Source organism: Centruroides vittatus, unplaced genomic scaffold (assembly GCF_030686945.1).
Source record: "Centruroides vittatus isolate TY-2023 unplaced genomic scaffold, ASM3068694v2 contig_2019, whole genome shotgun sequence".
Taxonomy (NCBI): Eukaryota; Metazoa; Arthropoda; class Arachnida; order Scorpiones; family Buthidae; genus Centruroides; species Centruroides vittatus.
Window position 1 is genome coordinate 1 of NW_027121248.1, and position 14,989 is coordinate 14,989.

At 29.4% G+C, this 14,989-nt stretch overlaps 1 protein-coding gene and 1 long non-coding RNA gene across 2 annotated transcripts; one reads left to right on the plus strand and one right to left on the minus strand.

Moving 5' to 3' along the window:
* The first annotated feature begins 181 nt into the window (after positions 1-181).
* LOC136970530 (uncharacterized) lies at positions 182-645 on the plus strand. The gene is made up of 2 exons (XR_010879998.1): positions 182-316; positions 396-645. It is a non-coding gene; the product is annotated as an uncharacterized lncRNA (long non-coding RNA).
* A 3,130-nt stretch (positions 646-3,775) lies between these two features.
* Positions 3,776-12,690, minus strand: Rpt5 (26S proteasome regulatory subunit Rpt5). The gene is made up of 2 exons (XM_067264963.1): positions 12,619-12,690; positions 3,776-5,117 (listed from the first exon to the last, which is right to left on the minus strand). The coding sequence occupies exon 2, from the start codon at positions 5,108-5,110 to the stop codon at positions 3,821-3,823; it is 1,290 nt and encodes a 429-aa protein (XP_067121064.1). The 5' UTR covers positions 5,111-5,117; positions 12,619-12,690; the 3' UTR covers positions 3,776-3,820.
* Between the last annotated feature and the right edge of the window lie 2,299 nt (positions 12,691-14,989).

Consider the following 14,989-nt stretch of genomic DNA (forward strand, 5'->3'; position numbering starts at 1 on the left):
GCTAAATTTCATTGAAAATTTAGATTATACTTTTTTTTAAACTTGGAAAGCAAAATTCACATACAATTTTATTTCTTACTATCTGTAAGACATAAATCTGTTAATTTACTTGAAAATTAAACTTTTTTGGTTAAGTATTATGTTAGCCATATAATAAGTATGATATAGTTTACAGCACACAGATAATTATATTTGTATTTAAAGATATTTTTTTCTTGAAGGAAATTGAATGAAAAACAAAAAGCATTGGCAATAGCTTTTGCCGAAATGGAAGAAACTGAAGGAACTGTCAATGGACTGGCACATACAACACGTGGTAAATTTATATTTAATAAATTTTAAAAACCTTATCCATTATTTCATTCCTCTTTCTATAATAAAATTAATTTTTCTAGGTAATTTAGCAATAGAAGATGCTTCTGGATTGGTTCATCAAATTCGATCGGTTCTTTCAAACTCGGATGAAGATGAAACTTTAGATAAAAAAGTAGCAGATAAAGATGGATGATTTAAGTAGAGAAAATTAGTTTAAAGTAATATATTGTAAATTAATAGTAGTGTTTATCATTTATTGTGTATGAGCAGTCTTAAAATATGTATATATCCTGTAAACTTAGAGATATTAAAATCTAAACTTTTTTATAATTTTTTGATGCTTGTTATGTATTATTAGAATTCAACATTACAGCATATCATGAAATTATTAATCATATTTCTTTGTCTTTTTTCTATCTGTAAGAGTAAATAAAGAATTTTGACAGTTGCAAGACAAAATAAAACAAAAAAAGGTGGAATTATTAATCAGTTAAGAATTACATCCATTAGCAATACAATAAACTCTATATTTGTGCAAATTGTGTTTGCAATAATTGTTTCCAAAGCTAAAATTTGCCTAATTTGAAGGATTAGCAAATATCTTATAATGAAACAACAGATGAGAGGCTGTGGAGTTGGAGTCGGGAAAAATGTGTCGACTCTGACATTTTAAATTTTAGTTTTTTTTTATTTAAATGAAAAATATAAAATTAATTAATTTTTAAAAATGTTTTTGTATTTTGTTATAATTCATTTATTTTAAATACAAAATACATATTTAATAAATTAAATTGTTGCATCAATAGTTTTCTTTGTTGTATTTGTGTTTAGTAGTAAAATTATTTTGACCCAATTGAGTTCGATTATTATTGATTCATTCCTTTATTATCCCTACTCTATTTTTTCTAAATGAGCCAGACTAATTGATCAGAGTACATATTTTTATTTTCTGAACAAGGGGCTGAAGTAGTTAGTCCAACTAAAAAGTGTACGATCTAACTTTTCTGGAAAGGTAAAATTGAAGTGCAAAAGCTGTAGAATAAAGATATGTAGATGTAGAATTTTATTGCTCCCCTTTTTCCTTTTATTAAATTTGTTTAATATTTATTTGTATAAAAAAATTAATTTTTATGTAAGTTAAATATTAAAAATACTAACTATAAAAGTATTTGGCTAAATGCTTGGGGCTCCTTTCAGAGTAGGTTAATAAATACAAATGTATTCTGACAGTTTATGAGTTAATTATACTTTCTATTTGCAAAATTTCCTCAACCTTAACACAAAATAAGAAAAAAGTGAACTTTTAAGAAATTTGCAGGCTTTCCTGCGTTAAAAAACATCCGGGACCCCATTTGAGAACCTAATTGTTGCTGGGCAAAAGCTATTGGCTAGACTTGGATAGATGGAAGTCTAAATAGAGTTGCGAGAGGTCCTGGACGGAAATCAAAAATATATGTTTTGGATGGCAAATATCTGGTGAGACAGTTAAGCTCTCTCTCTCACCTTTCAAAATTAAAACAAAGCAAAACTTGGTCTTGCTTAAACAATAAAAGTTCTTTTCATCAAAACAGAAAACAAAATGCTAGAATTTTGGTAGAGTTCCAAAATTTGAAGGAATTTTAGATGATTAGGATTGGGTTGTGTTGGTAACCTCTCCTGTGCCCCCAAGAAGGGTTTTGAGTTGTCACCAGGCGATGAGGGAAGAGCAACCAGAACACAGAAGAGGAGAGAAACCTATAAAAATGCGTTTAAAAGACAATGTTCTTTGCCCCAAAAATTTCTTCCTCCTCCAAGAACTGTTATATCCAAAGCTTAACAGCGAGGCCTGGGGCTGTCGATCGTGCAGACAGTCAATGAAGGACTGAGTGAAGATTTTACTGGACTCTTCTGAATTGTAGAGACAAGGATATAGAAACTTTTGTAAGAAATCTTTCAATATTTCATTAAATGAGAAAAAGTGAATGGTAAGCCTATCTTAGTATGTATTTCACACCCATGCATGATTGTTACAACCTCTCAAGCATCCCAACAATCGCACACGATCGGCAAACCTTACAATTTAGACAGCTAGGTAGCCAAGAGTTTAAGGTGGCAGCCTATTGCTCTGGGGTTTTGGATTGAATCTAAATGGGTTGAAAAACTCAAGGAATTTCTTGGGAGGGTTATTATTACTGACCATTTTAATTTTAAAATAGAAGAGTAGATCTGATGACTAAAACATTTCAAAAAGCGTTTAATCAAGAAAATAATTCAAAGATGACTTCTATAAAACACTACACTCATGACACCTTGTAAATTTGCAGCCGTGTTTATTCAGTACAAATGAACGTTTTCGGTCGTGTTTAACGACCTTCTTAATAACGCATCGATGTAGAGATGGCGCACGCAATTCTCTTTAGAATATTTTAAAAATGTTCCGAAGTTTGTTTGTTTTTGCAGATTTTCGTTGTGTTCGATTTTTTTGGATATTTCCTGAAGAAGGTCGTTAAACACGACTGAAAACGTTCATTTGTACCGAATAAACACGGCTGCAAATTTATAAGGTGTCATGAGTGTAGTGTTTTAATAAGATATGCAGTCTACAATGAGTGATGACTTCTATATTTATGTATGTTTTGTTAAAATTGTTCTTTAGTATGAAGATGTGTATTTTTGTACACACAAGGCTGAAATTTGTTAGAATATATTATTTCACATAAAAATTTTAATTCACATTCAACAGTTCAAATTAAATATAAGAATAAAAAACATTTAAATTACTTGAAATTTTTAAGCCATAGTTTGGGTATATTAATTTTGATATTTAGTTTTTTTTTTAATTTTCAATCTGTTATATAAAAAACAAATACAAAACTCTAACAACAGTATATGACAACATATATTCATATATACTTGCCTAATCTTAGATGTGTATAGAAGTTTTTCATTAAATGGTTTATACAAAAATTACTTTCAGCAGTTTACTTTCATTGCTATTAGCGAGGTTGTGGCCAATGTTGGACATTTAGCACCGGCTTCCTGTAAGCCTAGATGTTTGACAGTGGTGTCTGGAATGTCGAGCACGATTCCACTGACATTCCAAATGCCATTGTCAAATGTCTAGGCTTACAGGAAGGTGCTGACAAATGTCCGACGTTCATGTTTTTGCGTTGAAAACTTTGGCTGCAACCTCACATATTATATAAAATATTTTCATTTAGTAAATTTCTCAGAATATTTTTGAGTAAAAATATGGCTGAGTAATCAGAACTAATTTCAAAAGGAAGCCCTTAATTTCTTTTTATAATGTTAACTATAATGACAATATAATTGCAATGCAGAAATTTCCAAGTTTACTGAATAACACATTATTAATTTAATCAGGAATTTATTAAAATGCACTTGTGCACACTTCACTTAACTATTATAGAAATATAATGATGATTAAAATTTAATTTATTATTAAGTCAGTTAAGTTCAATTATAAATTTTGAAAATTTTTATTTTTATTACATAAACACAAACTTTAAGCATAATAATTCAAATTTGCTTTCTTTTTTGCCTGAACTTCAAGAATAGCATCCATGAAATCTTCATGAGTGACAACTGTTGCTTCTCTTCTCAAAGCAATCATTCCTGCCTCTACACATACTGCCTTGCATTGTGCGCCATTAAAATCATCCGTACATCTTGCCAACTCCTCAAAATTAACATCGGGATCGATATTCATTTTACGAGAGTGAATTTGCATGATGCGAGCTCTAGCTTCTTCATTTGGATGGGGAAATTCAATTTTACGATCCAGTCTTCCTGAACGTAACAGAGCAGGGTCAAGGATGTCAACTCTATTAGTTGCTGCAATGACTTTAATATCTGTTTGAGAGCTGAAGCCATCTAACTGGTTTAAAAGTTCTAACATGGTTCTTTGAACTTCTCTGTCTCCAGCTTTTTCACTGTCAAATCTTTTTGTACCAATAGCATCTAATTCATCAATAAAAATAATTGCGGGAGCTTTCTCTTTTGCTAAAGCAAATGCATCTCTTACTAATTTAGCACCGTCACCAATAAACATCTGGACAAGTTGTGGTCCAGCTAATTTTAAAAATGTAGACTTAGTTTGTGCTGCACATGCCCTTGCCATTAATGTTTTTCCAGTACCAGGTGGTCCATACAAAAGTACACCTTTTGGAGGCTGAATTCCTAAATTCTCAAATTTCTCTTTGTGTGTCATTGGTAATACAACAGCTTCAATTAATTCTTGAATCTGTTTATCTAAACCACCAATATCACTGTACTGTTCTGTAGGACGTTCATCCACTTCCATTGCTTTTACACGGGAATCATATTCTTGTGGCAAGGTTTCTAAAATAAGGTAAGAATCTTTGTTTACTCCAACTAGATCTCCTGGTTTTAATTTTTCGGCATCAACCAATCCAATGACAGGTAAAAAATAGGTCTGTCTGGTTGATGTTTTGATTACAGCACATTTTCCTTTACGCTGACTATCAAGATCTACATTTGCTCCATCTTCTTCTGCAAGTTCTTGTGGATCAACATCTAGAAGCTCTATTACATTTGATACAAGATAGGGCAAAGTTTTATTAACCTTAATTTTTTCATTGTTTTCCCGAATTTTTTCCTTTTGAGCTTGAAGTTCATGAGTTATTCTCATGACTTCACTTTTCATAATTTTTATTTCATTATCTAATAATCGAGTGCGACTTATAATTTCATCCGTAGACATACGAAGTACTTCTTCTCCCATAGAATCTTCTCCATCATTCCATATTGTTTGATCTTCTAATGGAACAGACATGTTCGATCTGAAAAATTAATGTAGATTTTTAATATGAAACTTATATATGAGCTATTTTAATAAAATACAGTCAAACCTGTTTTTATGCGCTCTTTTTATGTGCGATTTTTATTTGTGCGATTTTTTTAATGCGATTTTTTAATTTATGCGGTTTTTTTTGTGCGATTTTTTATTTGTGCGGTATAGTTGGCGACTAGTCTCGTGCGATTCGTCATGTCTCACGTTGACTTATTATAGCTAAATAAACTTATTATAGCATAAATGCACTTATTATAGTAATATTATTGCATGAATATGCGAAAAATGAAATAATTTACTTTTTAAGTCGACAAAACACCACCTGGACAAAAATATGTAAAACAGACGATAGACCAGACGATGCAGTCAAGTGCTGACATCTGTTGTCAATAAATTCTATTTCGTACGGTTTTGAGTTATTTTCTACGTGAGACTTTTTTTATGCGTTCCCTATTCACCGCATAAAAAAAATATTTTTTTAATTGTGTTGCGAAAACTATTTTTTACAGCCATTCGTGAAGTTTCGTGCGATTTCTTTTTATGCGTTTTTTTTAATGCGGTCCCTATCCCCCGCATAAAAACAGGTTTGACTGTAATATAATTTTAATTGAAAAACAAAATTTTCAACTTATACATTTTTGTAACTGTATACAATTTTTTTGAATCCCTTCAATCACTGCATTTCATTTATAATGTGAAAAAAATGATAAAATCTACTTTAGAAAGTTCAGGTATATTTATTTATAAATCTCTTTTACAAAATTTATTTTAAAATCTAAAAATAAAAAAGTTGCTGATGTTTTAAAATTACCATATGATTTATGATATGGTATGACTCAGATATAAGAAGAGCATGTAGGTGGAGAATATGTGCATTTAAAATTTGGTGCTGAAAATAACAATACCGTTGAATGTAAAAATAAATAAATAAAATCTTAATACTAAAAATGAAACTTTTAAACCAACAAATTTATTAAAAATCTAATGTTTTCAATTGATTTACTCATCTTCAGGTTCAGAAACGAAAATTTAGTTTTCTGTTTCTGACCCTGAAGATGATTGATCAAGGCAAAACTAATGTTTTTATTTAACTTGCTTTGTATCAAAAATGCATGGTAAAGTCAACCTTTACTTAATTGTAAATTTTAAAATTATACTATCAGCAGAGGACATTTTCAGACTATTTTTTACACATTAAGCAGAGATGAACCTAAAAACAAAAGTTAACACTGTGAAATGTTCTAGTGTTAGAAGGATGAATAATGAAGACTTTTTGTATTTCTTTTACATGTGAATTTATTTAATAAAATTTGATTTGTTGTTTTTGAAATATTTGTCTCTAACCGTTTCATGATCAGCTTTTTCACTAACAGACTACATGCAATTGCTAAATTAATTTATTAATTATAAATAAAACATCACTATTAAATCAACCTATGTCATCTTCCAGTTAATACATAATATACATTTCAAAATACATCATAAGCCCATTATGACTTGGCTCTGTATAATATGATGCAGTCAAAGATTGATTTCCAATTTCATGTCTTTCATACAGATTTGATAGAAATCTTTACTTTTACTTCTGAAAATTGTCCTTTATAAGATTATATCATATTTGCTGTAATACATAAATTTAAACATCATATTAAAAATGAGCTTGCATTATATTAACTAAATTTTTGAATCCTCATCACCTGTATTATGTATCTGTATATAAGTCTGTAATGTATAATAAAATAAACAATTACTAGCTGAAATGTAACTTTCAATTGTTAAATGGTATACAGGTATCCCTTGTACAACATGGTTCAAAAATTACAGAATCCCTTGTACAACACAGTTTCCAGTTTTGGTCTAACATGGTTCAAGAATTTCGAAAATACAGTACAAAATTTCACAACTTTCAAGTGTAAAATCTGTTATTCAAAATTTTTTTTTTATTCAAGTAATGATGAATATTGTTTCAAATTTTCCCACAGATTTGAGAATATTAGAATTTTTTTATTCCTTTTGTGCTCTTTGTCAGGTTTACTTTAATGAAAACTGATAGTGCAATTTTTTTCCTTCCTCATCCTAGCTTTATCAACCATGTGTTGTCATTGTTGCTTTCAGACTTTAAGCCTGTCACTGTGTTTTGTTTCTATAGATTAATCTTCATATTTAATAAAATTTATTAAACATTTTTAGCTAAGTTTTATTAAGCTTTCTTTTTAACAGCAGGTAAGTAATCATTTGTAAAAATGACAAATGAAATATGGCAGTATCTTGGTATTCAAACTGTTTTCAATTTGAACAATTCAGTATTCAAACATAAATTAAAGAAATTAACTGGAAAGATTAAGGTTATATTAGAAGAAGTACATTCATCCAGTTCGTTTGGTTGATGTGAGTTGGAATTCAAACATTCAACTGATAAAGTCTGGAAGAAAACAAACCATTCAGTAATCGACTGAACAAATGCTACCTGCTACAATAAATTTTCAATTACTATTTTTATTTTGTTCCCATAAAAATTTTTTATGATAAAAATAAAAAATATGAAAATGTTACTGATATTTCTGATCAAGATCAACAAAAAAGCTCAGATGATAATACTTTGTAAAAAGAAAATGCCCTCATTTAACTAAAATTATTAATAATACATAATACGGTATTTTTAATTGTGATTGTTAGTTAATTATTGATTGCTTTAATAAACATATTTTTCTTAGTAATAAAAAAACAATAGTATACTTTTGTTAACTTTGGAACTTAACCCTATGATTTGCATTGGTTCTTTGTTTTATATAGCACGTATTCCTAACATGGCACTTTTTCGGAATGTAACTACTGTCTTATATGAGGGATACATGTATTTTCATTTCAATACTAGCTAATAGGTTAGAGAAAGTAATAAAAATATATTTGTTATAGATAATTACAACAGTTTTCTGTCATTTTTTTCAAGAATGACAGAGAACTGCTTATAATGAAAAAGAAAAGATTTGTTTATGTAGATAAAACAAGAAAAACTATCTTTCATATTACTTTAATAAAACAAAAACAATATAACAACAAAAGGCAAGCACTGTCAGTAAAGAAATTTATCATCAGACCAAAGATAAAACAAACAAATGGAATTAAGTAAATATATTTTGGAATACTCATATTAATGGAACATACAGTAAAGTTAAAACTAAAATGTAACAGAATTTAGTAGTGTGTTAATAATACAAAATTAAACTTTTAAAAATTTAACAGATGATTGTTTTAGAAGTTAAATAAAAAAACTAAAATTCGTGTACTTAATTCCATTTATTGTTCTAGCTTTTGCCTGAAATGATAAATTCATTTACCAAAAATGCTTGCCTTCTTTTAACATAGTTTTTGTTTATTAAAGTACAATCAAACCTCGTTTATTTGGATTCCATTCATCCAGATTTTCAGACTAGTCTGAATAGTTGTTTCTTTTGAAATTTTAATATATTTTGTAGAAAAATTATTTTTTACAATGTGAGATTATTGAAACATTATTTACAACCTTAATATGTCCTTATATAGAAATCTCAGATTTGCAAGGATGAACATATATATTGTTTTTATGTACTGAGTAATTTTTATGTTCCTATTTAGTTCAGATTGTTTACAAATCAGAAAAGCATTCAAGTTTATTTTCAACCATTAAAAGTATTCTCAGGATGGAATTTTAGACTTTTACTTCAATATCTCACTAATTTTGGGAGGTTTTTTTTTTTGGTGGTTTTAGGCACTTTATCGCTCAGAAAGCACAAAAAGGCCACCAACTAATTTTTGTTTATCCAGAGTTTCATTAATCCATATCAGGGTCTGGTCCCATTTGATCCTGATAGATGAAATTTGACTAACACCAAAAGACAGTTCTTCCTGTTTTTGCTATTGTAATTTCTTGGTTTATATAAATCTTTATACATTTGTCATTTTTTTTTATATCTCAAAATATTGATAAGAATCATAAGTTTCACAATAAGAATTCCAATGAGAGAAATTGGCAAAACCAATTTTTTGTTCATTTGCTTGATAAAATGTACATATAGTATATATTCTTTCCTGTTTTCTATCTCATAGATGAACATTGACTACTGAAATTACATCGTCATTAATAACAAATTATTTTTATATTCTACATATAAATTCTTTAATTTGGTGCAAATAAAAATACAAAATGATTGGTAACTTTTTGTAGCAAAATTTATCTATTAAGATTTGAGAATAATTATTATAGTAACAACCTTTTAATTTGCAAAACAATACAATAGCAATCTAAATATCATAGTTTCATGGCACTTTTATAGGATCACCTGAACCAATGATATTCATCTTCCATACAACTCCAAAGTTTATATTTTAGCTTACTCAACTTTAACTCAAGATAAAACAAACAAATGGAATTAAGTAAATATATTTTGGAATACTTGTATTATTGGAACATATAGTAAAGTTAAAACTAAAATGTAACAGAATATAGTAGTGCAGTGTTTCCCAACGTGGGGCCCACGCCCCACAGAGGGGCAATTTGATTGTTAAGGGGGGCAATTCGAAAATGGACTCATCCAGAGTTTAAGTTAACTGTATAGCCGCTGTATGCCATATTTATTGTAAATATTGATTTAAGTTAGTTTTAATTTTATTTGTTCTTTATTTCCCTTTCCTTGTAGAACTTCCCTTTATAACCCTTTTCCCTGGGGGTGGGATTAACAATTCTGAGAACCACTGAGAACAAAGAGATGAACAAGGCCCTGAGGCCGGTGAAAGAAAAGAAAGGACACTCTTTGCCCAGACCTCGAGGTGGGCAGATGTGTGAGTTGTGATGTTCCAGGTTGCGTTTGGCAATGACTGGAAAGTGCAAAAGACTTTGATGAAAGGATTGGGTTTTATCGTGGTTACAATAAAACAGTGTGGCAATTAAGTGCAAGAAAAACTTCAATGGACACGATGAGAGATCTTCCAAAATAGTTCAACGTATATGTTGGGGAGCATAAGAATTTTAGAAAGGCTTAGGTAGGGCATAGCACAAAAAAGGTTGGGAAACACTGTAGTAGTGTGTTAATAATACAAAATTAAACTTTTAAAAATTTAACAGATGATTGTTTTAGGTTTGTCAATTGCTTTTAATTTGTATAATACAATTGAATTATTTTCTAGAAGACAGTTCTTTGCAGAATGTAACAAAGCCCATGACAATATTTCAATTATGACCGAGAACCATTTTTAAAGGAAAATTTACAGAAATATATAAACTAGTGATGTAACGAATAGTATATTCAACCTCAGCCGAATACCGAATATTCGGCTAGGAGGGTGGCCGAATACCGAATATTCGGCCAAGAGCGTGGCCGAATGGCCGAATATTCGGCCAAACTATTCGGCTTGATTAACGCACATACAAAAATTGGCGCGCAAAAATTATGGCAAGGATCGCACACCCTGCTCTCTATTGGCTCGCTGTCACTACGACTTTTTCTTCCAGTAGGTCTAAATTATTTAAATTAATTAAATTATAATTATTAAATTTAATATGAATTGGAGTCTAACGTCTACCTCTAGTGCCAAACTGGTTTAAATTTATGTAATAGCCGTAAATAGCCCGATATGATTCGGCAGTTGTTGGTATTTAGATGTAAGTTATAGTTATTTTATTTGCAATCAATCTTTTTAACTCTTTAATTAAGCACTAAAATTTTGTTTTTACTACATATTTGTAGACTGAATAGTGCCCTAAGGATATACTTTAGTGGGGACGTATGGTCTAGTTTCTGCCCAGTTGTGGAACAGTTCAAATATATTATTGGGGGTTTTCTATTTGTGAAGTTTTGTGATATTTTGTTGCTATCGTTTTTGTCAATATTTTTAAAATTAACATGATTTCAAATGTATCTTTTGCATATAATGAAAAATGCCTGTTCTTTGTTTTATATATAAAATAAATTATATATTAGTTACTCATCTTCTAGAAATAGATAAATAATTCTTTCTTTAAATACGATAAGTTTCAATAAACGTTTCGTAAATCATTTTAAAACATCGTAAAAAATATTAAAATATACGCGAATACGAATATAACATAATTAACTAAACAATAACATTAATGCCCGATACATTCTAACCTACACGCCATCAATGCCTTAAGATATCAGGCTAGATAAACGCTATAATATTATTTAATTACAAAATAATTTAATACTAGAGTTAGATGCTATTTCTTATTAACTTTAATAATTATAATTTAATTTTCAGCATTAATAAAAGTTACCAAAATGATTAATTTACTGTGTTTTTGATATTTCTTACTTCTGTTTTGAGGTATTCTGTATTCGGCCGAATGGTGACTAAATATTCGGTATTCGGCCGAATAGTGAAAAATAGGCCAAATAGGCCGAATACTGGGTAGTAACCGAATATTCGTTACATCACTAATATAAACATATTGTATATTTTTGTAAATTTTTCTTCAATTAAAAATGATTTCATTAGAAAGCAAAATTATGTAATTTTTATTAATAAACAAGTTTCTGAAAATAAGCTCAGGCATTTTTTTAAAGCTTGTTTATTAATAAAAACTTGTTTGTATTCCCCATGCACTCGTCTCAATGTTATGCTTAAATCTTTCTTCTTCAGGTATCAAAAGACTGCTACAATTATTGAAGAATTATCATCATAGGTTTAAACTCATCTTCAAAAAACTCCTTTATGTTTGATCTACTCACTAATTTTCATGTCATTCACAAAAATATTCTTTTATTTTGTTAAGTGTGTTTAATTTTATTCTTCGGGCTTGTTATATGCTTGTTATTCGAGGATCATCCATCATTGTCATTATGACATTGCTGTACATTATTGTAAATAAATTAATAATAATAAATGGATTACAGTAGTTTTTCTTTCCAGGCAAGCAATGAAAACTAATCCATTGTATGTGATGAAGCCATTTCACTGAATGTTTCCTCATATCATTCTGGCTCAATTCAAGCTCTGATTGAGACAGCTGGGACCTTATCAAGGCTGTAGAACATACCCATAGGAGCAAAGTGTACAGGTATGGTTCCTTTTGCTTTTTTGCTCATATAGGGAGTGCAAAATCCCTCATTCAGTGCTTGAATCTTACCAGTATTCTCTTCTAGTGTTTTCTTCAGTATTGTAATCCACTAGTTTGGCTATCATTTATCTTTACCAAGTTTTTCTGCCTCTCAAATTATTTCTGTATTAAAATCATTAAATACACACATTTTTAATGCCTGTCAATATATTAAAAAATATTGAATTTATAAATTTCATTTTATAAAACAATATAAACTGTTAAATTGTAAAAATTTGAAATCAACAAATGCAAAATGCAATATGAGAAATATTAAAAATTGCGCGACAAATAAATAAAATAAATTATTTGGTAAATAATTCATTTAAATTACATATTATATATAAAAATTTATATAATTTAAAACGCTTAAATGAAAATTTTAAATCAAAATTACATATTCAAGAATCCCAAAAGACAAGTCCAGAATAATGTCGAATCACTGTTTTAGCGCCGTCTAACGACAATAATTGGAAACAGTTACAATAATTATATTGTTAATCGATAAATATTTTAATCTTTAAATAACGTATTTTAATTTAAAAATGTTGTATTTTATTAATAAATTATAAGTACTGTAAAATTTTAATATAAATTATAGCGAATATTTTATTAATATTATATATATTTATGGTAATTTTCATTTTGTTCAGCTGTTTATTAAGTATATGGAAAAAATCATGTAAAATAATAAAACGTTGATAACAGGAATATTTAAATTTTGTTGGTATGGTATTTCATCATCAAACACTTCCATTGCGTATACTTAAAATATTAAAATATATTTATTGTTTCATAAATCAAATACAGTAAACTAATTCGTTATGTTTTCAATTTGAATTCCCATAATAATTTGTATAAGTAATACGTCCAATGGCCAAACCGATAAAACAGGCTCCGAGAAATCCTGGTCGAAGCCTCAAAAATTTCCATAGAAGGTTTGACCCGAATGTCTTTTCCTAATAGAGTTTCCAACTATTAATTCATGCTGATTTTAATAAATAGGACCTAGTAAGTTGACTGTTTATAATAATTGCGATAAATGCGATTAAATAATTGCGATAAATAATTGTGATTAAAATACTCATAGTTTTATTTCCAAAACCAACATTTACTAACCGTCTTTAGTAAAGCCTAGCATGTATCAAATTCTAATGGTAAAAGCCCAGAATATCATCTCACTTTATAGAAATCCTTACATTTGCCAACTCATGTTGGTAAATCCAAAGATTTACAAGTAAAACCTAGGATTTACCAATATACGGGCTTTTACAGTAATATTACTTTTACAGTAATATATATATATAAACTGATCGCAGGCTTTAAAGTTTACATTCTGAATGGAGACTATTAAGAAATAATTAAGAAATACAGCCGTTTGGCAATGATGTGCAAGTTTTCTGGCGAAATATTAAAACTATTACTCTGGGCTATGAAACACTTGTTTTTCCAGTGTTGACTCGTTTTGTTGAGAATATCTTGTGTCTGCCTCATTCCTCGGCTAATGTGGAAAAAATATTTTCGTCAATAAATCTGTTTAAAACGAAACAAAGAAATAAACTGAGCTCTGAAACAAACACAGGCTTACTTCTTACTAAACTATTAATTGGAAAAAATTACTGTTACGATTTTCCTGTAAAAGATAATTTAATTTCAAAAATAACAGTGTTAAAAAACATACAAACGGAAGATATTGAATAATAATAATTATTATTAATATCCGAAAAATAAAAAAATAATTTTTGTTAGAAAAATAAGACAAAATGTACCTACTTACGTAAAAAAATAATATTTTACTGATTAAGTGTTTTGCGTTAGATTTTTGTTTTTTATTATTTTATAGTTTATAATAAAATAAATGACAAAAAAACACGTTATTGTTTTATGTGCAACCCCCTTTCTGCCACAAAAAGTCGAATTACCGAAATCTACCGAAAATTGCCTAAAGCCCTGGTCACACTATGCGATTTCCAGCCGCGCAGGCGACCGCGACTGCAACAAGCGCGAGTCGCGCGTGTTTTCTCGTGGTCACACATTGTTCGTTGTCGCTGCAACTCGGAAACACGTGACCCTAAAATAAACCAATAAAATTACAGTAGCTTGTTTTTGACTACTTCCGTGAGTTTACCGACATTTTACGTCCTACTTCATAGTATTTACGGAATTTTAGTCACTTTTCTTATTAAAATGGTAAGCAGTTCCTTTTCTGGAATGAATAAAATAAAAAAAGGCAATTCTTTTGATATAGCTGGAGAGAATACACAAAAAGATAAAATCTTCGATGAAACGAAAAATTAAAATCCCACAGGTATTCGTGAGCCCGAATAAGCTCAATCAATCTCGATTCTGTAAAAGTATAAATCCTCTAACCAAGGTATATAGTCCTCTAACTATCCGCCATGAGGACGAACTATTTTCAATGTTGTCACCGTATGACGTGACACAAAGGCGTTTGCTGATTGGATGCGCGTTTGCAATCGGCGCGAGTAGAACAAACTTTTTGTTTCTAGTCGCGGTTGCAGTCACACTGGTTTTCGAGGGGAATTACTAGTTACTGGAACAGCCGTTGCGGTTGCAGTTGCCCGCGCGGCTGGAAATCGTATAGTGTGACCAGGGCTTTACAATTTTTCTATAAAACTTGTCTGTATCCCCAAAATTAAGCCTTCTGCCATTTTATAATATTGAAAAATATAACAAATATTTTAATACAATATGATAATAGATGGAGCCACCAAAATTTTTAATGTAGCCGAGAAATTGACCAATTC